Source organism: Ctenopharyngodon idella, chromosome 9 (genome assembly GCF_019924925.1).
Source record: "Ctenopharyngodon idella isolate HZGC_01 chromosome 9, HZGC01, whole genome shotgun sequence".
NCBI lineage: Eukaryota > Metazoa > Chordata > Actinopteri > Cypriniformes > Xenocyprididae > Ctenopharyngodon > Ctenopharyngodon idella.
Window position 1 is genome coordinate 36,444,233 of NC_067228.1, and position 22,638 is coordinate 36,466,870.

The 22,638-nt window shown below is 37.1% G+C and overlaps 3 protein-coding genes across 7 annotated transcripts in view; 1 reads left to right on the plus strand and 2 right to left on the minus strand.

Moving 5' to 3' along the window:
* LOC127519399 (gastrula zinc finger protein XlCGF57.1-like) overlaps nt 1-671 on the minus strand; it is a 52,420-nt gene extending 51,749 nt beyond the window's left edge. For 2 of the 3 annotated variants that reach the window (XM_051907099.1, XM_051907091.1), the window contains exon 1: nt 620-671. The gene's annotated coding sequence lies outside the window, so the exon portion shown is untranslated. The remainder of the gene's footprint in view (nt 1-619) is intronic. The other variant, XM_051907102.1, reaches the window with a different exon arrangement.
* Nucleotides 1-22,638, minus strand: part of LOC127519401 (gastrula zinc finger protein XlCGF8.2DB-like) — a 90,397-nt gene that overhangs the window by 18,123 nt on the left and 49,636 nt on the right. The gene's annotated exons all lie outside the window — the stretch shown is intronic.
* On the plus strand, nt 7,280-20,394 carry LOC127519396 (zinc-binding protein A33-like). Of its 2 annotated transcripts, XR_007931807.1 has the most exons (7): nt 7,286-8,010; nt 8,108-8,203; nt 8,688-8,918; nt 8,996-9,018; nt 9,100-9,218; nt 9,707-9,842; nt 17,939-18,168. XR_007931807.1 is itself a non-coding variant. In XM_051907085.1 (6 exons), the coding sequence occupies exons 1-6, from the start codon at nt 7,615-7,617 to the stop codon at nt 18,406-18,408; spliced, it is 1,335 nt and encodes a 444-aa protein (XP_051763045.1). In that variant the 5' UTR covers nt 7,280-7,614; the 3' UTR covers nt 18,409-20,394. The 2 variants fall into 2 exon arrangements, 1 of the variants encoding a protein (XP_051763045.1); XM_051907085.1 differs by lacking the exon at nt 9,707-9,842 and having other exon boundaries at nt 7,280-8,010; nt 17,939-20,394.

The following is a 22,638-nucleotide window of genomic DNA, read 5'->3' on the forward strand; positions in this document are numbered from 1 at the left end:
TTCCAGAAATTCCACGACCTGTTGGAACCCTGAGAAAATAGCTTACTTCCACTTTGAAAAATAAGGCCTTTCTCTCCATCAAATCTGAATTTAAACCAGAATACAGGAGCTCATATTCTGAAACAAATGAGGTTAAATATTTCAAGAGGGTTACCAAAGGATATGTTTAGAGTTAGGAGAAAATATCAATTACATTTAAACAATTAAATCAATAAATCATTACTGAAAATGAATACAAATATATAATTGAATAAGTGCTATGAAACAGCTAGTATGCGCTCCTGAAACTGCAGCCTCTGGTGTTGCTTTTCAAGAGATTCGAAACACTGAGTGAATCATTTTGACAAGCATTTGATTCAATTGACTCGTAGTTTCGAAAAGCTCCGTTTCTTCATCACAATTTACCAGAGACTGAATTCGTGTTAATGATAAACTGATGCACGATATAGGGCACGAAATGAGACGCACCTTTTCTGTTACTGTGTGAACGCGCTTTACTCACAGAATTTTTACTCACTTTACTTGCTTTTAATAATCAATTCACACAGCTTGTAAAACCAATAAAACTATCTGAACGGACGATATCTGTTTGACAAATTTGATGTTTAAATCCACAAACCTTTCTTCAGCCGATTCACAACAGACCCAGCATAGCGTGGCGCAGCCTTATGGCGTGACATCGCCACACCAAAATAAAAGCCCACACACATGAGAGAAATGTTGTTTGTATTGAATCAATTGGTGCTATTATAAGCTTTAGCAGTAATTATAAACACCTTATACATATTTTCCAACATCTTGTGCTTTTATTTATTCCATTCTCTTTTGCTGAATAATGCTTTATATTCTTTGAATTTCATTACGTTTTTCATGAACATTACTTAAATTGCAAATTTAAACAGTTAAAAACAAATATAATACTGTTCATCATGTATCATAAAACATTGACATAAAACCAAAAACATTGCAGTTCATGAAAATTCAACATTACGCAATCTTATGAGAGGAAGGTTATGAACATGAACCCCCCATAATCCTTGAAACCTCACCTTTTTTCTGTACGAAACTTCAAAAAGCAGTTTTTTTAGAGGTGAGGCACAGGTACACATCACATTTGGTGCACTTCACCCTAACAATACACTTACAGCCACTTGCACCTGTCTTTTTGAGACACCATGGTAGGCCAGTGGTAGGTCTGGGCCAGTACTGGCTGTGGTGGCAGTGGGCAGGCTGGTCTCCGATGCTGATTTAATCCATAATACAAATTCCATGGCAGTCCTTAACATACGACTAATCAACATTATATCACTAGCATTAATGTTGTTATTGTTACAGCTTAACAGACTGCAGCTGACCTTTGCTAGCTAGCTAATCTATTACAATAATGTCATTCCATTATTGCACAGTGTTGCCATGTGCCAACACAGACATTTTATCGATTTACCAAAAACTAATTTCATAACTTTTTGAGTGGTGAATATGTCATCATAACTTACCTGAGATGATGTAACCATTTTTTTTTTTTTTTGTGAATGTGACATGGGCGGGTCCTTGTTTGTTACTGACGTTTTAGTTTGCTTTCAGCAACTACCGACAAGAGACGGCAGTCTGTCAGGAATCACGCCACAGAAAAAATAAAATTGCATGTTACGTGACTTAACCAAAGCACGTCATTGGCTAAACTAAGGTCTTCTCTTACCAACAAAAAAAACGAGGATGTTCTCTTCAAGAGACAGTGGCAAGGAAATGAACACAAGGAGTATGTTGCCATATGGCAACACCATGCGGTAGAGGGTTAAATACATGCAATAATGTTAATATACAACAGAGACAGACTGTTGACTGACTGTTTAATGTACAAATTTATTATTAGTGTTTCAGTCCACACTAACTGATGTAACTGATGTCAATTGTGAAAAACTGTAAATTAATTTACCTCAGTTTCCTTTTAAGAGTGTGCCGGGAGAGCAGCACCCTTTTAATAAGACTGCATGTTATTACAAATATATAACTGATAGGGTAACGTTGTTGGATAAACCGTGGAACTGTATCCACATGCTAACATGCTCACATCTACTGCATGAAGAATCAAATACCGAAGGGGCCGAGGTGAAACAACACAGCTACAAGTAAGCCTTTTAAACAGCATGACATTTTTCACAGGATCATGTTTTTCTGAGCTTCATTGCTGAGCAAACTTCAACAGCTAAACAGAATAAATTAGCCTTATTTACTGTCAGTTTAATCACAGTAACAATAAAGTTACACAGTAAGCTAGACTACAGCATCTTACTTGATAATTGATGCCAGCAAGTTACTGTACATTTCACAGTGTAGGGGTGAAACAATGCCTGATAATTGAGTAGTTGATTATGCACCTGAAAGATACACATGCTCTTCCAACAAAAGGCTGATCATGTGAGATTGAGGAAAAAATGCACATGTTAAAGTTTTAAGCTTAAATTAGAAGTTAAATTAGTTATGCTTCCAAGTTAGAATTTCTGCACTGTCAGCGTCGGGTTTTACTTAGTTAATTTTTGTTTTCGTCCTCAACCAGTCGTGATGTAGCCTACATGGGAATATTTGGAGAATATATACACTGCTTTTACATTTCTTTTAAAATAACTGTACCCTATGTGTGGTATACGAGATTTTTGCTTTAACTTGAGTACATTTCTAATGAAAAAGCTTTTACGCTTGTCAACATTCCTCTCGTTACTTTATTTTAATGCAATTCTTAAGAAATTGATAGTTTATCTTATTTTTTTTTTTCATGAATGATGCCCCATTCACAAATGAATCACTCTTTTGAGTCGATTCTACTCAAAGACTTGATCAAACAAGGCTGGCTGTCTAAATTGGTTTGTGAGTCAGTTTGAATGATTTGTTCAGTTCCTGCACGCGCTGAATAGACCCTTTTCACATTTCCTGGTTTCTCAGTAGTGGAAGTCATCATAGTTGGGTACACTTTTATATAAGTTTTAAAATTTAAATGTTTTAAATGTTTACAGGTTACATACTGTATGTTTGCAAGTTCATTGTTACATTTGCCTTAATGCATTGACATTCATACATGCAAAAACACATACATTCATACAGCCATGCATACACACACACACACACACATTTGCTCGCAAACACACATGCATGAACATACACGCGCATATACACAAACAATCACACGCATGCATATTTTTACACAATCACACACACATTTGCACGCAATATCACACTCACGCACACATGCACACAATCACACATTCTACCTCAACCATACACACAAATGCAGACATAGATTGTTGTTCCTAGTACAGGCTCTCTGATGCCAAATTTTGTACTTTAGTAGGCACAGTTTTGTTAAAAGAATACTTGAATGAAATATTATTTTGTACTGCATTGTCACTTTTTTGTTTGTTTTTGTTTTGTTTAAAAACTTAAGATTTGAGATTCAGAAATATTTTGAATGTCATTTCACATATGCCTTAATGTTACTGCACTACACAGCACTGCCACTTTTTTGTTCCTTTTTGTTTTGTATGGAAGATTTCTTTTGTATGGAAATTGTGGAATATTTTGAATTTTATTAAACCTGTGCCTAAGTGTTATATGTGGTGTTTCATACATATGTTAAAAAAGGTGCCCTTTATGAAGCAGAAGGCGTTTGGCCATATATCTAGTTAGAGCCTCCCTTGCAGTGTTGCCAGTGGCAGTTTCCTGGTAGTGCACTGGCAGACTTGGCTGAGGGAAATTTACTGTGGGGTCATTGAGTTCCTCCATCCAGACCATTGCTGTTACAGAAATCTGCTTCTTTTTTGGCAGAAATTGTGTAAGGCACAACAGGTAGCAAACATAGCTGGTGTGAATGTGAAGAGGAAGTCCCTCCTCTTAAAAAAAAAAAGCCTCCATCTTGACTTAAGGATACCAAAAGCCATTTCAATGCCCACTTGGACTGAGCTAAGGTACACATTGAATGTCTCCTGTGCTGGGGTCAAATTAGAAGAGTTGATAAAGCCTTTCATTAGCCAATCTAGGAGGGGGTAGACAGGGTCACCAACAATTTGAAGCCTGACTTCTTCTCCTTCGATGTTCTTGAGACACTAAAAAGAAGACCAGAGAAAGGCAAAATTATTCTTCAGTTGTGTGTATGCTCTAAACCTGAAATAGTTTACTAAAAAAAAATTGCAAGAATGTTGCTTTCAAACTTTAGCTTTTGTAAAAAGTGAAACATGTTAAAATATAAATTTAACTGTATAGAAAAATGTTTCCATTTGTAGTCATCCCTCAAAATCTTTTGTTAAAATTACCCAGACTCATTTTCTGGCATAAAATGTTTATTTTCTACCCTTACATAATGAGCTAAAACTGTTTAACCTCTTATTGTGAGATAAATGCAGAACATACAAAGGCCAGCCTTTTCTGTTGACAAAGTCTTTATAACCATCAGATGTTGGGAGGATAAGGATGTGGGTGCCGTCTATAAGACCCATTACTTGAGGAACAAAATGTGCTTTCTCAAATCTCCGTGCGATTTCGGATGCGTCCTCTTCACCTGGCATCCATATCAGATCTCGTATCGGCCCGTTCATCATTCCCTTGCAGAAGATATACACAAACTTTTTTACTGTGCTCTTGTGAATACCGAATTTATTTGCCACAACACGGTATTCCGCACAGCTTCCGAGTTTGTATAAAACAACGGCGACACGCATAATTAGGACAATTGGATTTCTGACGGTCTCTTCTTCTGGGGACATAAATCCCTCTACCAGTCCACTCATGCAAAAGTTTAGTTTCCATTCCAGGTCACTAAATTCCACCAATACAACCCGCTCCCACCAGTCCTTACTCCGGACCTTCACCCACACGCTTCTGCTTTTCGGAGGAGGGAGGGGTAGTATTGAGAAGTTGCACAGCCACCAAAAAGGTCAGCTTCCTGTGCCCGTCTTTTCTTCAGTCCTTCCAGCAGTAAAATGCCCACAAATTCATGCTGTTGCTTAAGAGCAACGCTTTACACAAAAATGGCACACATAAGAAGTAATGGAACTCCATGTTGACAGGAATAAAAGGCGGCAAACAGGACATGGGCTAATGTGCGCATGTCACAAAGTCATTCCGATTGAAAGCGCCGGTACATGTAAACACATATCGGATTAGATAATGTCTCATGTAAACACTCCACCAAATCTTTCAATTGGAATGATTTTAATCGGAATGACAAAAAAGTGTACATGTAAACGTGGCTGGTGCCATAACAGTACCAAGCAGGGGTTGTTCTGTAGACGGACTGGAGCCGAAAATTCTCTGAGGGTTTCTGGAATTATGTTTTGAAAGAATCATCTGAATGATTCATTTGTCTGGTTCGTCCACGGTTCCTACAATGCATACTAGAGAAAAACAGATGCCAGATGACCATTGAATGTTTATTGAATGCATAACTTGTCATTTTTTTTATGTCATAGAGCCATATATTATTGTCATGTGGAAACTGATTTGATGTCAGAGGAAGGATGTGCTCCTCCAGCTGAATCAGATCATCATATTCAAAAGACAGTCATTGTCGCCATCTACTGGTGTAATTATATAATATACATGTTTTAGATGACTTTATGTATTTACATTTTCAGTATGAATGTACTTTATTGGCATGATGTTGCCAAAACAATGCACACAATAAAAGCAGTGACAGAAAAAATTTCCAGTAATGGTAATAATGATAAAAATATGAATAAAGCTCAAGGATCAATCATCACTATTTAATTGGCAAAAACATTCAGTATATGCAGAGAGTGAATATTTACAGTGTTGACTCTGGATGATTTACTGTTGGCTCGACACAGGACTCATGGTCGTGTTGTCCAAAAGTCTTGACCTCACTGTGTGTCAAATTCACTCACACGACCTGCTGTCAACATTGAGTACCTTTCCACTGGTGGAGACTCGATTCTGTAGCTGATGGTCCTGGTGCTGGGACGTCCTGAAGCCTTCTTCACTGAGGTTGAGTCTCTCTCCTTGAAGTTCTTCATGATCCGGTAAATGGTTCTTTCAGATGAAAAAACTTTGCAGCAATTTCCTTGCATGTGAGGCTATTTTGATGGAAAGTGATGATGGCTACATGTCTTTCTTTGGAAACCATTGCTAACACAAGAACACAATGATTGAAAGCACTTCTTCACTCCTTTTATAGCAATCACAATGCTCTAATAATCCAGTCAGAATGAGTGATTTCACCTGACTAGTACTTGTTCACACTTTCCCATATCTCTCCTATTTTACATTCCCTACACTGGTTACCAGTACACTACAGAGTGGATTTTAAAATTTTACTTCTTGTTTATAAATCTCTAAATGGAATGGCTCCACCTTACCTTTCCAGCCTTTTGACTGAGCACCATCCAACAAGATCACTTTGGTCATCTAATCAGAGACGCCTGTCTATCCCTAAATCAAGATTAAAATGTAGGGGGGACCGTGCCTTTTCTGTAGTTGGCCCTAGACTCTGGAATGATTTACCCATTTTGATTAGACTGGCTTCTTCTTTATCTGTTTTTAAATCTAAGTTAAAAACATATTTGTTTGACAAAGCATATAATACATGTTGAAGCCCCCCCTTACATTGTATTTTATTGTTATAATGCTGAAGCACTAATTCTAGTCTATTTTATGGTATTTTTCGACAATTCTGTTTTATTGCTTAATTATTATTATTATTATTATTTACTTTTTGTGTTTTTCTGTGTTTTTAGCTATTGTAAAGCACACTGGACAATGTAAGTTGTATTTAATTGGGCTAATAAATTGCCATTGCCATGTGCTGATGATATGATATATGATTATTGAAATTATGATAATGTTCATTTTGTTCCACAGCCAAAACATTTTTTGTGATTAAAGTTGATTTTTAAAGCTTTTTGCACTTATTTAAAATGTGTCTGATCTCTCTGCACAATAATCTAGAAACAACGTGAACCAACACCACAACTGAAGCAGAAAACTTTGTGTCATCTGTTACTGATACAGATGGCAGGTTATTTATTTATTTATTTTTTAAATGTAGATTTGACATGCAATCTCTCACTTGGACATTATAGGGAGAAAACATTCATATTGTTATTCATGCTTCATTGATTCTCCATCATCATCTTGCTTGATCTGAATCACATCTGAAATAACTAGTAACTTGCTACTTGATCAGTCATTGGATACTTTTTACTTTCACTTCTGGATGAAAAAATTATTTATTTAAATATTTGTATTTTTACTTGAGTACAGTTTTAAGTTTCTCTACCCACCTCTGTTCACATCTCCAAACACTGACAATCAGCAACATGATCCCTGTTTAAACACACCCACTGATCAGAAACTCCACCCTCTTAAAACACTTACCAGGAAGAGACTGACTTGCTATTTCTCCTTCCTGTCATACTAACTTTGTCTCAACAAAAGCAAAAAAGAATCGGCTATCAATGAAGAACAAAGAGGAAAACTTTCAAGAAGGATTTTTGAGAAGGAAGTTTGTTTCTGAACAGACAGCAGATCTTTGTGGTTATTCATTTTTGAAACCATCATTCAGAAAGTGAAAGTAAAGTTTAGACTGCAGGAGCTCAAACAGTGACAATGGCTTCACTATCTGAAGATGATCTTTCTTGTCCCGTGTGTCATGAAATCTTCAGTGTTCCTGTTCTTCTGTCATGTAGTCACAGTTTCTGTAAAGAGTGTCTTCAACAGTTCTGGAGAACCAGGGAAACTCGGGAGTGTCCTGTCTGCAGGAGAAGATCCTCAAAAGGCAATCCTCCAGTTAATCTCGCATTAAAGAACTTGTGTGAGTCGTTCCTGAAGGAGAGAAATGAGAGGCGTTCATCAGGATCTGAGGAGATCTGCAGTTTACACAGTGAGAAACTCAAACTCTTCTGTCTGGAGGACAAACAGCCTGTGTGTGTAGTGTGCAGAGATTCAAAACAACACGACAATCATAATTTCAGACCCATCGGTGAAGTGGTTTCATCATACAAGGTAAGACGGATAAACACTTGTTTCAGCTTATGTATTACATATATGAACATATTACAGAAATCTCTGGTGCCTTATAGATTTTCACTTTAAATTCTAGGAGGATCTCAATACAGCACTGAAGTCCTTACAAGAGAAACTTAAACACAATGAAAACATTAAAGGAGAGTTTGAGAAAACAGTTCAACACATCAAGGTGAGGACTGATTCTTTTGACATATTCAAGAGTTTGATTAGAAGAGCTGAACTGATTTGTATGATATAATTACCTGTTCCTTTATTGACTGAAACACACACACACACACACACACAGTCATTGGCGTATATCGATGATCAAGTGTGTACACCTCTGTCAGCTGATTATTCAGCAGTGGGCGGGAATAATGTGTCAGTCCTAATCCCATTGGCTAACACTCACCTTCTATGTTTTCATTTGGCCGAACACAAAGTGATTAATATATTAATGAGCCCTGAACTGAACTGCTGACATTATGAATGTACCTGAGGATGTGATTGATAATGTGTATTTTCACCCTCCAGACACAGAACATCTACTACTACAGCACTAGTGCTTCAGAAATTAAAGTTGTAGTGAACTAACCCACATTTACTCACTCACTCTTCATGCTGCTCCAGAATCAGTTCGTCTTTGAGATGATTGAAGTGTGATCTGATTTCAGTCTCAAGCTGAGCACACAGAGCGTCAGGTTAAACAGCAGTTTGAGAAGCTTCATCAGTTTCTCAGAGATGAAGAAGAAGCTACAATCACTGCACTGAGGGAGGAAGAGGAGCAGAAGAAGCAGATGATGAAGGAGAAGCTGGAGGAGATGAACAGACACATCTCAGCTCTTTCACACACAATCAAAGACATGGAGGAGATGATGAAAGCCAGTGACGTCTGCTTTCTGAAGGTCTGATTTCAGATCATTGGTTGATCATTGGTTCATTGATTGAGTTCTTGATGATAAATGGTGTGTTTGTTCTGCAGGAGTTTCCAGTCTCGATGGAAAGGTGAGTGATCTGCTCCTGTCTCTGGTCTCTCTGGTTCTGATCCAAAGCCACTGCAGTTCTGACTCCTGAATGTTCTTCCAGAGTCCAGAGCTCACAGCCGGATCCACAGATGGCTTCTGGAGCTTTGATTCATGTGCCACGTTACTTGGGCAACCTGCTGTTCAGAGTCTGGAAGAAGATGCAGGACATCGTCCAAAACAGTGAGTCTGACTGTAGAAGATCTGAGCTCTCACACAGACACTGGAAATGATGGATGGGTGGAGAGTTAGAGGTGCTTCATGACACAAACTGATAGATAGATAGATAGATAGATAGATAGATAGATTGTAAGGCAGATTATGAATGTAATTTGACACTTACGACTGATCATGCCCAAACGGGCCGAGTCAGAGCCAGTTGCGCTCTGTCGGTGTTTGTTTAAATTCTGTGTGTAGGCATTTAAATCGGCTTCAGTCGAAGGAAACAGTCTTTGTGTGTTGAGCTCAGTCTAGAATGTTTTAACTAGTCGTTAAAGGCTGGATTACACTACACGACTTTTAAAATCTGAACGGATTTTTAAACAGCAGGCATCATACACTTGCCGACTTTGTAAATGGTTACAGAGAAAGGCTGGGGATCATACACTACACGACTTTAAAATCGTCGATAAAATCGACTTTAAAAACAGAAACATGTGCCTCATTGCCAGGAGATGCATGACAGGCGAAACAAATGCAGGAGATGAGATGACCCGCAGTAGTGGAAGATGCGAGCCAAGTGCGTTTGGAGATGGACAGGGGTGGGTAGACTCAGTCAGTATGGACAGATTACAACAGGAGTTAGAGGTAAATGGTGTAGTTTTATCTATGTTGTTACCTTTAATATAATCCATTATCAGTCGCTGTTTACATTTAATGTAATATAATCAATCATTCGCAGCTATTGATGTTTTAATCCGGCTACATATCCAGGATAAAGTGTAAATGTCAAGCCCTGGATAATGATGAATATTAACATAGTTAATAATGAATGACTCCGGATTTACCTCAGAATGTGGTTTGCTAACTCTATCAAGACAAAGCTAACAGAACAGTCAATGGTGTAACTTTGGTTTGAGAAGTTGGGGGGATATAAAATGGAGAAAATGTTTTCGATTTGATCCTTGATCCCTCTAGGGGGGTCCAGGGGCTTCAGTGTCCAAATTGAACAAAGAAAAAGACTGCATTGACTTGCACCTGAATCCACTGTTAAAAATAAATCACCCACCCACCAACCACCTGATGTTATTTTCTGATTTAGGTATCCGCACCAGATCATCACATTACAATTATTCAAATTCCCAGTGTGAGCATGATGATATGGTAACGTATCACACTGAAGTAGACCGCTTATAAATTAACATTTAAAATAAAAGTTCTTCTTTGGCTAATAGCCTAAACACAGGCTTTACTCCCCTCAACCTTAAATTGTCACTGTTTCATTACATCATTGTTGGAAAACACTCTTATCAGAATAATTTCTGATAGTTAAGCTTGTGTATATTTTTATTTAAAGGTGCTATATGTAGGAATGACACCCAGTGGTCGAAATAGGTACTGCAGTCCAAATTCAAAATATTGTTTGCCCCGCCCTCTCCTTCTTAGACGTTGGTTGCCAGCTTGAGGAGCGCAATTGACAATGAAAGCTGAGGAGACTTACACACTGTAAGTTGATGAGTGATTTAGCTGTGTTTTAATATGCTGTCGTTCATAGAGATTTTTAGATGGATGCAGAGGCTTTTTAGGTCAGGCAGAATCTGCGATTATCTGACCCAGTTTGTTTGCTGGTTTCCATGGCCGCAATATGCAGTGTTTTCATAGACTGTAAAAAAAGATGGACGACGTGACACCGCTTCCTTCCATTGTAATAAACTGAATGTAAAACGTACGACAATGGGCATTGACATGTTACGCAAAAACGTCAGTTTGGAGCCTGGGCATGCGCAGAAGGAATCGTCAGTGGAGCCCGGAGGCGGAGTCGCGGTATCAAACTTCCGCCCAGACGACTGCGTCATCATTGATGTATTTTAAATAAGCTATATAAATTATACACAATTTAAAATCCTACCTATAAAATAATAGGCTATTCTGTTTCTAGAGCAATAATATTTTTGAAACAGCAAATTCAGAAGATAAACTCAATATAATATGCCACTAGAAACAACTCTAAAATGATCTTGGTCCGTTAGGCGTGTTATATTACCTAATAACATTTATTAATTAGCTTATAAAGCCCACATTTAACGTTACCGAAAAAAGTTCAGTGATCCGTCAGATCCTGTAGGCTGGTTAGTACAGTTTACTGCTGAACAACTCATTTTGTCGGTGTGAAATAACACAATAACACAACAATTAATAGTTATATATCTTCAGTCTCCCCTCGAAGCTCCGACAGTCCTCAGAGAAGCTGTCAATCACAACTGTCAATCATGACGACGCCCCTTTTCTATAGCATCAAATTGCTAGCTAAAATCAAACTTATCACAAAAACGAACTATTGATGAATATATATCAGCGTGATAACAACTACCTGATAACTTTGTGATAACAAATGACCAAAACCATCTTTCGGAAAATTTTATTTAAAGTGTAATTTATTTTTTTGATTTGACTCATTCCCGTTCGTTTGAATGGAGAGGGTGAGGTTTATGACCTGTACTGCATCCAGCCACCAGGGGGCGATCAAAGAGCCCGCAGCTTCACTTTTCAGGATGTATAAGGCACACCCGGGTGTTTTCTGCCAACTGGCAACCTGTGATGTCGAAATACTATTGGATAAACTGGCAGCACACAGTTTCGCACAGACCAAAACAAAGACAGACATTCTGACACGGAACGCACATTTCAAAGTAGAATGTCTGGCTGTAGCATTGTTTTTCTGAGAAACAAGTAGGTGGACTTAGCATGCTTCCTAAATATCTGCAAACATGTTGGGGTATTATGCTTTATTAAAGTGAAAATCTTACATATAGCCCCTTTAAAGATGTTGAGTTATAAAGCAATATCTCATGAAGGATTTTCCTTGGTGTTTTATATAATGACCACTACGAGGTGCTCTAGGCACATGTTTTCCTTCATTTGTTTTTCTCTGAAGAGCTGTTCCGTTAAGCTGTAAACAATCAGTGAAAGGCTCGCTCTATGAACGCAATAATACGTTTTGTTTTTAATCTGGGTACAATGAGATGACATTATTCTACTCACCCTTCAACCAACGAACATTAAAAGGACATTTAAAAGTGTAAAAGGTACTTTCAACAGGCCATGAATAACACCAGAAGCGCGATTCTTTCCACAGCAATAACGGACGGGTTAAATATAACTATAGTGATATACAGTGGGTACGGAAAGTATTCAGACCCCCTTAAATTTTTCACTCTTTGTTAGATTGCAGCCATTTGCTAAAATCATTTAAGTTCATTTTTTTCCTCATTAATGTACACACAGCACCCCATATTGACAGAAAAACACAGAATTGTTGACATTTTTGCAGATTTATTAAAAAAGAAAAACTGAAATATCACATGGTCCTAAGTATTCAGACCCTTTGCTCAGTATTTTGTAGAAGCACCCTTTTGATCTAATACAGCCATGAGTCTTTTTGGGAAAGATGCAACAAGTTTTTCACACCTGGATTTGGGGATCCTCTGCCATTCCTCCTTGCAGATCCTCTCCAGTTCTGTCAGGTTGGATGGTAAACGTTGGTGGACAGCCATTTTTAGGTCTCTCCAGAGATGCTCAATTGGGTTTAAGTCAGGGCTCTGGCTGGGCCATTCAAGAACAGTCACGGAGTTGTTGTGAAGCCACTCCTTCGTTATTTTAGCTGTGTGCTTAGGGTCATTGTCTTGTTGGAAGGTAAACCTTCGGCCCAGTCTGAGGTCCTGAGCACTCTGGAGAAGGTTTTGGTCCAGGATATCCCCGTACTTGGCCGCATTCATCTTTCCCTCGATTGCAACCAGTCGTCCTGTCCCTGCAGCTGAAAAACACCCCCACAGCATGATGCTGCCACCACCATGCTTCACTGTTGGGACTGTATTGGACAGGTGATGAGCAGTGCCTGGTTTTCTCCACACATACCGCTTAGAATTAAGGCCAAAAAGTTCTATCTTGGTCTCATCAGACCAGAGAATCTTATTTCTCACCATCTTGGAGTCCTCCATGCGGGCTTTCATGTGTCTTGCACTGAGGAGAGGCTTCCATCGGGCCACTCTGCCATAAAGCCCCGACTGGTGGAGGGCTGCAGTGATGGTTGACTTTCTACAACTTTCTCCCATCTCCCGACTGCATCTCTGGAGCTCAGCCACAGTGATCTTTGGGTTCTTCTTTACCTCTCTCACCAAGGCTCTTCTCCCCCGATAGCTCAGTTTGGCCGGACGGCCAGCTCTAGGAAGGGTTCTGGTCATCCCAAACGTCTTCCATTTAAGGATTATGGAGGCCACTGTGCTCTTAGGAACCTTAAGTGCAGCAGAAATTTTTTTGTAACCTTGGCCAGATCTGTGCCTTGCCACAATTCTGTCTCTGAGCTCTTCAGGCAGTTCCTTTGACCTCATGATTCTCATTTGCTCTGACATGCACTGTGAGCTGTAAGGTCTTATATAGACAGGTGTGTGGCTTTCCTAATCAAGTCCAATCAGTATAATCAAACACAGCTGGACTCAAATGAAGGTGTAGAACCATCTCAAGGATGATCAGAAGAAATGGACAGCACCTGAGTTAAATATATGAGTGTCACAGCAAAGGGTCTGAATACTTAGGACCATGTGATATTTCAGTTTTTCTTTTTTAATAATTCTGCAAAAATGTCAACAATTCTGTGTTTTTCTGTCAATATGGGGTGCTGTGTGTACATTAATGAGGAAAAAAAAAATGAACTTAAATGATTTTAGCAAATGGCTGCAATATAACAAAGAGTGAAAAATTTAAGGGGGTCTGAATACTTTCCGTACCCACTGTATATCTGTATTGTGTAATATACGTTGCCTTAATAAAAAATGTTCATGAACTTCAGCATTGTGTGATACTATTTCAAAGTGATTTCCGTCATTTTGACAGATAATAAATTGTATTTACCTGTGAAAACAAACCTGGAAAGAGACGTGAGGCTTTGAGGAGAAAAACGAGAGATTGTTTGTGCATTCCAGTGAATTATTAATGGGATATATCCTAAATCATATCGGGAGAACAGACAGACCACAGATGTGCAGTATATGTTGTCCTTTTTCATACTATTACAGCGACATGCAAAGGGACAAAAGAAAATAATCATTAGGATAGAAAGCAGCGGCTGAAAAGAGCTCTTGCCATAGATATTCTTGTTATAACATGTTACGTTAAAATACCAAGCGTTACGTTATTCTCATGATGTCTGAAAATAAAACATGAAAGAAAAATTGACAGCTCATTCAGTCAAACTGACGGATAAGCTTTATTTGTAGGGCAACCTTATGATTTTCATAAGGTTCACCTTATGATGAACCTTATGATTCGTTTCAGTCTTTTTAAATGGAAGTTCCCCAAACCGGAAGTGGAACCCATAACAGAAAATGCTGCGGTTTAAAGTGGACTCATTTTCATGGTACACAGAATCTTCTAAATTAAATATTTAGCTGACAGTCTTAAGTTACCTAGCAACAGTGTATGTTAACGTTAGCTCAGTCAACGTTAGGCTAATATCAACAGGTGTAGACAGAAAATATGATTATCCTGACCTGAGCTAATTTACTGAATCAACCAACTCATATCTCCTTCTTTCTTTTCATCCATGATGACATTAAAGTCATCTGTTGCTGTTTCTGGGATTTCATCGCTGACTGTGCCACAACCGCTGCTCATTATAGCTTTCATTAGTGATGGCCGATTTCTAATGACTTCATGAAGCTCCGAAGCTTTATGAATCTTTTGTTTTGAATCAGTGATTTGGAGCGTGTATCAAACTGCCAAAGTCATGTGATTTCAGTAAACGAGGCTTCATTACGTCATCACTGTTTCGAACCGTTTCAAAACAGTTAGAAATTTCAATGGTTCACCGGTAGAGGGCGATGATAAAGTGAACCCATGAATAATGCAGATTCACTGAGAACTACTGAACAAGTGTCAGAGTAGGGCTGCACGATTTGGAGAAAAAATCTAATTGTGATTTTTCTGGTTAAAATTGCGATTTGCGATTTTATAAAACAAATTTAAAAAAAAATAAAAAATTATAAACAATACCAGGCTTGTTTTTCTTGTTTGTAGGGCTGCACAATTTGGCTAGAAATTTTGTGCTAATATATTATTTTGACTAATTATTATTATTATTATTATAATTATTGCTAAATAAAAATATTAAAACAAATAAGAAACATTACTGTTGTAATAACTTTCATTATTAAAGTATTTAGCATTAGTATTTAATTATAAATATAACTATAATAATTAGAAAATAATATTTAAAACTTGTATGACAAAATGTGTGGTTACCTGTTAACATACAAGCAGTATGTCTATATATCATTAGAAACATCTAAGGATTTATTATCAAATATTATATTATTATGATAAAAATCTGTCTCAATAATTTCTTAATTTTTGTCAGGAGGTATGCAAAATCAAAAATGGAGTCCATGTATTTAATATGAACTACGTGCCTCTTATGCATCCACTGTGGAAAAAAACCCTGTTCACTTATGTACGCTGGAGAAAAACACTGATTATATGTTTCCCTCAAAGTTCTTTAGAAAGAGGAATTATTTTTCCTATTTTTACCCAGAATAGGATTGAGTGAGCTTTACTTGGCGCTAAACATGTGTTTCATACTGGACGCCGGAGGGCGCCCTTGAGCAGATCCTCCAAATACACGCAATATAACAAACGCTGTTCCAGGAAATCCCCAACGGGCATCATGCTGTCCTGTGACTGAATAAAAAGAAGGCAGAATCGCTTTGATTGATTAAACATGAATAAAATAAACAGACAACTACAACAATACATGGTTTATATGTTTTCTTCAAGCCTTCTCGGGTATTTCCGTAATAATAAAGTATATTTATAATCCGATGCTAATCAAAATGCTATTTCAAACACTCAACTGACGTTATGAAGAGAGTTTGGAGTAAAAACACATTAAATGTTGTGTTTTGTTAGAAAAGAAGTTCATAAAGGCTTCTCATGTTTGGAAAGTTTGTATATTTGACGTGTGTTGCTTTTTCTGATCACAGATCAGCTCTTCACTAACACGCTGTGTACATATTTATATCATTAAAAATCGCAGCCTTTGCGATGTCATAATCGCACTAAGCCAAATCGCGATTTCGATTCGATTACAATTAATCGTGCAGCCCTAGTCTATGGGTTTTACCCTATATGGTTTTACCTGATCTCTGATCAGTTTTATACATTTGTATATGTTTTAATTAGACATTAGAATAATTAAAATGAACAATGGTAGTTATTAATCTCTTATTTGCCTGTTTAGCTTGAGCCATGGAACAGAAAAACAAGCCTTGAAAATTGATAAAAGAACACATATTATACAGACACTCTATATTTAATCTTATCAGATGATTAGTTAATTGCATTTGATAGATTTTTCTTTCAATAAAACTTTTGCACACGCGACTTTCCTGGACGCGAACACGCGCATTGACACAGGCTGTGTCCTCCGTGGCGATGATGCTGTGCGGTTAGACACAAACTGGATTTTGAAAAGTGGGGGGGACTTGTCTGTCCCCCTGTCCCCAGTGGAAATTACACCCCTGAGTACAGTACTGTCCCCCTGTCCCCAGTGGAAATTACACCCCTGAGTACAGTACTTACTGAAGCAGTTTTTCCTTCATGGTGGAGCTCCACTTAGTATTCTTCAGTGATTTTTTTTCTGTATTTATGAGAATTTCCGTATTTTTTAACCTGGGAGCGACATGAGCTGTATTAACCCGACTATGTGACGAAACTGCCGCAAACAGCAAATTCTGCGTTTTCTCGTACATTTATTTCATGCATGTCATGCGCGAGCTCACGACTCAATCTAGCGGCTGTAAGCGGTATATTATAGTGTCTCAACATGATCACTCGTTCACTAGTCAAGCGCCAAGCTTGTGATCCGTGAGCTGGACGATGGTAAGTTTTTCCTTTTTAGCTGATCTTGTACTTGTCTCCGTTTTTTTCTCGATCTTTGTGACTTCGCACCCTGCACTGTCTGGGCAGCGTATGACTGTACCGTGTACTGTATTAATAAGCAACACATATCATACACTGAAAAAAATCGGCTCAAAATTTCAAACATGGTTTTAAATCCTCCGACTGGATGGAATCAAAGTCTGAAGCTAAAAAATCGGCATCTGTGACCATCATATACTACACGATTTTCCATGGAATCTGTCAGCATAATTTTTCGGAGTTTTGATCGTCATTTTTAGGAAAACTGTAAGTCTGATCAGTTATAAAAGATAAAGTAACACGAGTCAGAACAGTCTGAGGGTTTAGTGGTTGTTCAGAGGAGTTACAATCAGAAAATTTAATCTCAAAATCATAGTAATAATAATTTCTCAAGCCAACATAGTCAAACACAACAGACAATAAGAATAAAATATTTTAAACCAATAAAGACTATAAGAGGCAATAAAATGAAGATGATCAGATGCTGCTGAAGATCAGACACACAGTTTTTCATCTACAGCATAAATCTCAACATCTCATTGATTTATTATTTTAATTAATGGACACAAATGTCTGAATCACACATTTAATGTTTGTAGTTGATGATAAAATGAGTGTGAAACTAATAACAGCACTGACAGCAATCAGAGGAACATGTCTGATGTGTTTGATCAACAGGACGAGTGTCATAATTCATAATAATCTGTGTTGGTTCACTCTTGATCATTATATGAACATCAGAATAAAAGCATCTGTTGATTGTGTCTCATCAGCTCCTGTCATTCTGGATCCAAACACTGCGAATCCACATCTCGTCCTGTCTGATGATCTGACCAGTGTGAGAAACAGCGGGATCAAACAACCTCTTCCTGATAATCCAGAGAGATTTGACTGTTATGTCTGTGTTCTGGGTTCAGAGGGGTTTAACTCAGGAACACACTGCTGGGATGTGGAGCTTAAAGAGAGTTCAGTCTGGTCTCTTGGAGTAACTACAGCATCAAACCAGAGGAAGGGAGATGTTTTCTTTAACACTGATGATGTCTGGAGAGTGACGTGTGGACAGTTTAATCAGAAGCTTGATCGTGTGAGAGTGAATCTGGACTATGACAGAGGAACGGTGTCATTCTCTGATCCTGTAACTAACACACATCTTCACACACGCACAACCACCTTCACTCACACACTCTTTCCATACTTCAGTTGTTTTGGCTCTCTGAGGATCTTACCGGTCAATAGTCAGTAATCGTCACTCCTGTAGGTCTGGATCTTCCTGCTTTCATCATAAATAAATAAATCATGTGATGTTTTTGTAGAAATTACAGTATAATACTGTAAAGCAGAAATATGTTAAACTTTTAGAAAGAATGTGTTAAAAATGAAACAACTTGTTCGATTTTTACACATTAATGGGTGTTTATAATAAATACGATCTTAAACAGTCAGAAAGGAAATGTCCAGCTCAGGACTAAGCAGTTCTCTTCACAATCTTAATAAGTATCATGACACATAACCTTCAAAATCATTTCACTGTTACTAAACTCTGTTGGATTGATGAACACTGGTGGCCAAAAGTTTGAATATTTAAGATTCTTAATGTTTGTGAAAGAAGTCTCTTTGATGCTCAAGAAACATTTCTCATTATTATCAATAACTGTACTCCATCTTTTCCACAGCACAGGAGTAAAAGTGATCATCAAAATAGCTTTACAAAGCAAACACAATGTTTTGGTCCACCTGACGACATCCGAATGTTCTCTGGATGTATGTGTGTCCACAAACACTAATATCCTCAGTTCTTCAGAGGAGATCCCGGTTCAAACGCTACATAAAAATATAAGAGAGAGAGAGCTGAGAAAGTTTCACATGAGTGTCAAATTATATTTTACCTCCATCATACTATAACTTAAAATATATATTTGTAGTAACTTTTGAATACTTACATTTCTTTAATTCTCTCCAAAAATGCTAAGATTCATAGAGAGAAAGACTGAAGGATGTTGAAGCAGTTTGAGACAAATACACAATAAGACATGCAAGAAATCACTATATTATGATCTTTTTCCTTCCTTCAGTATTAACCCACCTGTGCGCTGATATACTGAAATCATATCAGGATCTTCATGGTCAGGTGGGACTGCAATGACAGAGAGTCTTCTGGATAATAAAAGATCAAAAATAAAAGTTATTTGGTATGAATTTTTACTGCAGTGTTTACCTGAATAAAGTCAATCTGGTGAGACTGAACATAGAAAATGGTCCATCTTCTGATTCATTTGCTGTGTAATAAATATAATATTAGTCATAATGCAAAAGTCACTTATTTGATATAAAGTTACACTGTAAAAAAAAAAAAAAAAAAAAACTTAAATGGTGAAATGCATGACAGCACAGTGTGCCAAATGTTTAAAATAAAATATATTTTAATGATCCTTACAACTGATATATGCAGTAAAAAAAAAAAAAAAAAAAGACATAAAAAAAGATAATAATAACTGCTGCTGCCAAACAAAAACCGTAAAAATTAAAGTAAAATATCCTGAATTATGATCAAACACCTTCACTGTAAAAAACAGAATCAAATGACTGTCAACAACGGCTGCCAAACAAAAACCATAAAATGAATGTAAAATATCCCAATTTACATAGTGCAAAAAAACTTTTACAGAAATTTGTTACGATTTAAAATAATGACTTTCTATTAAAATATAGGCCTAATTCAAAATATAATTTATTCCTGTGATCAAAGCTGAATTTTCAGCATCATTACTCCAGTCTTTAGTCACATGATCCTTCAGAAATCATTCTGATATGATGATTTGATACTCAGTTATCGATGTTGGAAATAGTTGTAACAGTTTTGGACTTTTGTTATGTTTTCATCTAGATTCTGTCATGTCTTGTTCAGTTCATTTGCTCTCATTATGTCTCTTGATTAATTAACCATTTGCTCGTGTTTCTGTTCTCCCTGATTGTGTCCTCCCTTCATTAGTGCCCTTATAACAACTCCCTGTTCTGTTCGGTGATTGTATGTGTTACTCTCTCTGTGTGTGTGTGTGTGAACTCTTCATCTTCATATCACTTGTTTGGATTATCTTCATCTTTGTGTGCTCTCTTGTATCTATGGCAAGCAAGCCGCGTGACAACAGTTGTGCTGCTTAATATTTATTTGGAACCTGTGACACTTTTTTCAGGATGCATTGATTAATAAAAGTCAAAATAGAAATCTTTATTGCTCGATCTGGTTTAGCACCACGTAGGCCTATGTTATTTAGGCTACCTATTGCATGTCATGCGCGAATCGGTAGGCGGGGCTAAACAGGCAGTGATGATGTAGGCGTTGATCTTCTTCTGCAGAGGCGGTGCTTGCTGCCCTTTGACGTCATAGATCCCCACTTTGTAAATCCTGTCGTTTGCTGGATCTGGTGTCAATTAAAGGTTTTATTGGACTAACAAGGAAGTTTTCAGCTCTGAAACTTACAGGATATTCTTATAGTATGATGACCTCTTATATGTCAAAAGCTCAAGGAAAATTTGATTTCTCAGTTCATCACCCCTTTTAGGGCAGGCAGTGGATGCATCTGTGTGAATCTGAGAAAAATGTGTTTACCTACAAAGAAATAGAATTTGAAATTCAAAATTGTTAATCACATGATTACCAGCAAATTTTTCGATGAGGCACTCAAGATTCCAGTTGATGAGTTTCTGTTTAACAAAAAAATCTATTGCTGTAAAAGAACAGACGGAAACATCTGATTAACAATAGCTTTACAGTGCTAACAAGTCTTATACCTGCTTCTAAAATTTATTTTTGCGCTGGCTCCATTTGTTTTTATCTTTATCTTTTTAATGAATCATTATTTGATTAAAAAATTTAGATTAAATAAAAAAAAGACAAAATGATTTTTTCTTAACTAAAGTATAGTTAACTCACAAGACTGTACACAGAAGAAATTATAATTTGGTAGATAATTCAAAAATATTCTATAAAATCACCTATAGATCTTTTTTAGAATATCTTTTTTTTTATTATTATTCTTTCCAACGTATTCGTCTATTCATATAACAGTTGTTAATAAATGTTTATTCTTGTTGGCAGGTTTATGATTATTCTAATTATTTTAATGACTATGTACCAAATTAAGCATGACAAACCAAAATAATAGATGGTATTAATAAAAATTTTAAAAAATATTGATACAAAAATTCTAATATTTTTCTATGAATCTATTAGTCAGAATTTACATTGCTTAATGCATATATATCTTAACATTTTTGTCCCATGCTATAGCTATGTCAATCATTGCGATTTAGAGAGGTAATGCCTGCATTTCAGAAACTTTGCAGCGTTGGCCCTCTTAACAGCATGAAAAACTGACTAAGTCTGGTTTCTCCCAAGGCTTTTTAATCTATTTCTGTCATCTGATAGACAGTGTCTGAGTTCACACACCCGAACACAGAGAACACACCGCAACTTAAATTATTTTATGAAAATCTACCTTTCGAAAATGAATGTCAAAAACAGATAAATAACGTTAGACTTAGAGCTTCATTAGCATATGTAGCCACTAGCCAGTGACGTTCCACTGCATCCAACACCGCCGAGTCAGCTTCAAATACAAGAAACCCGCAAAATGTCTGGAGATAAAACACCAAAAATTGTGTTTAGACATTGTGGCCGTGTTATAAGTGGAATAATTGATAAAAGACAGTTTAAAAAATATGTCCAACCGGGTGTAATGGCCGATCCAGCAGGGGTTGATTCGACAGACGTGAAGACTAGAGCATTCGTTTTAAATAATTTAACGGACCATCATCAATTATTCTTTAGTTAAATCCAACATAAGTTCTTTGACTACTTAACTATCTTTTTTTTTTTTTTTTTTTTTTTTATCAAAACAGTATACTCACCTTTACACTCGCTCCTGCTTGAACCTCTTGTCCTGCTGACCGTTGTGATTTTGTGAAGTGTGAGGACAAAAGCACGTGAGGAAATAAGCGCCCCACAGGAAACCCAAATGCTGGGTCAGTGTCAGCTGATTACGGAGAAAATAACCCAGCAACATAGTCAAAATGCTCAACCCAGCATTTTGGGTTAAAAAAATAACCCAGCATTTTTCAGAGTGACCCAGCACATGGGTTAAAATAGGCTGGGAGACCAGCTAAAACTAGCCAACCAGCTTAGACTGGTTTTAGTTTTTTTTTTTTTTTTATGTAACATTTCCAATTATAAATTATGATATTGTTTGGTTCGTTGGTCCATTGGCTTTGATTACTTTCTCACCACAAGTGAACCTATGCATCAGTAAAGTGCTTGAATATATAAGGTTTTTAATCATATTTAGACGTATTTAACCCTTTCACTTTGTAATTCTTATGCCGTAGAGTTTTTATTTTATAATGAGTTACTTATTGTTCAATCTTGCTGTATACTATTGAGTGATTATTTCTTTTTCTCTGATTTCTTAAAACAGCA

What these genes read in the sequence shown, in the direction of transcription:
- LOC127519396 (XM_051907085.1), top strand. Translation starts at nt 7,615, where the DNA reads ATGGCTTCACTATCTGAAGATGATCTTTCTTGTCCCGTGTGTCATGAA. An exon ending in AAGTGGTTTCATCATACAAG is followed by an intron (nt 8,011 to 8,107) that starts GTAAGACGGATA and finishes TTTAAATTCTAG; the next exon opens with GAGGATCTCAATACAGCACT. An exon ending in TTTCCAGTCTCGATGGAAAG is followed by an intron (nt 9,019 to 9,099) that starts GTGAGTGATCTG and finishes ATGTTCTTCCAG; the next exon opens with AGTCCAGAGCTCACAGCCGG.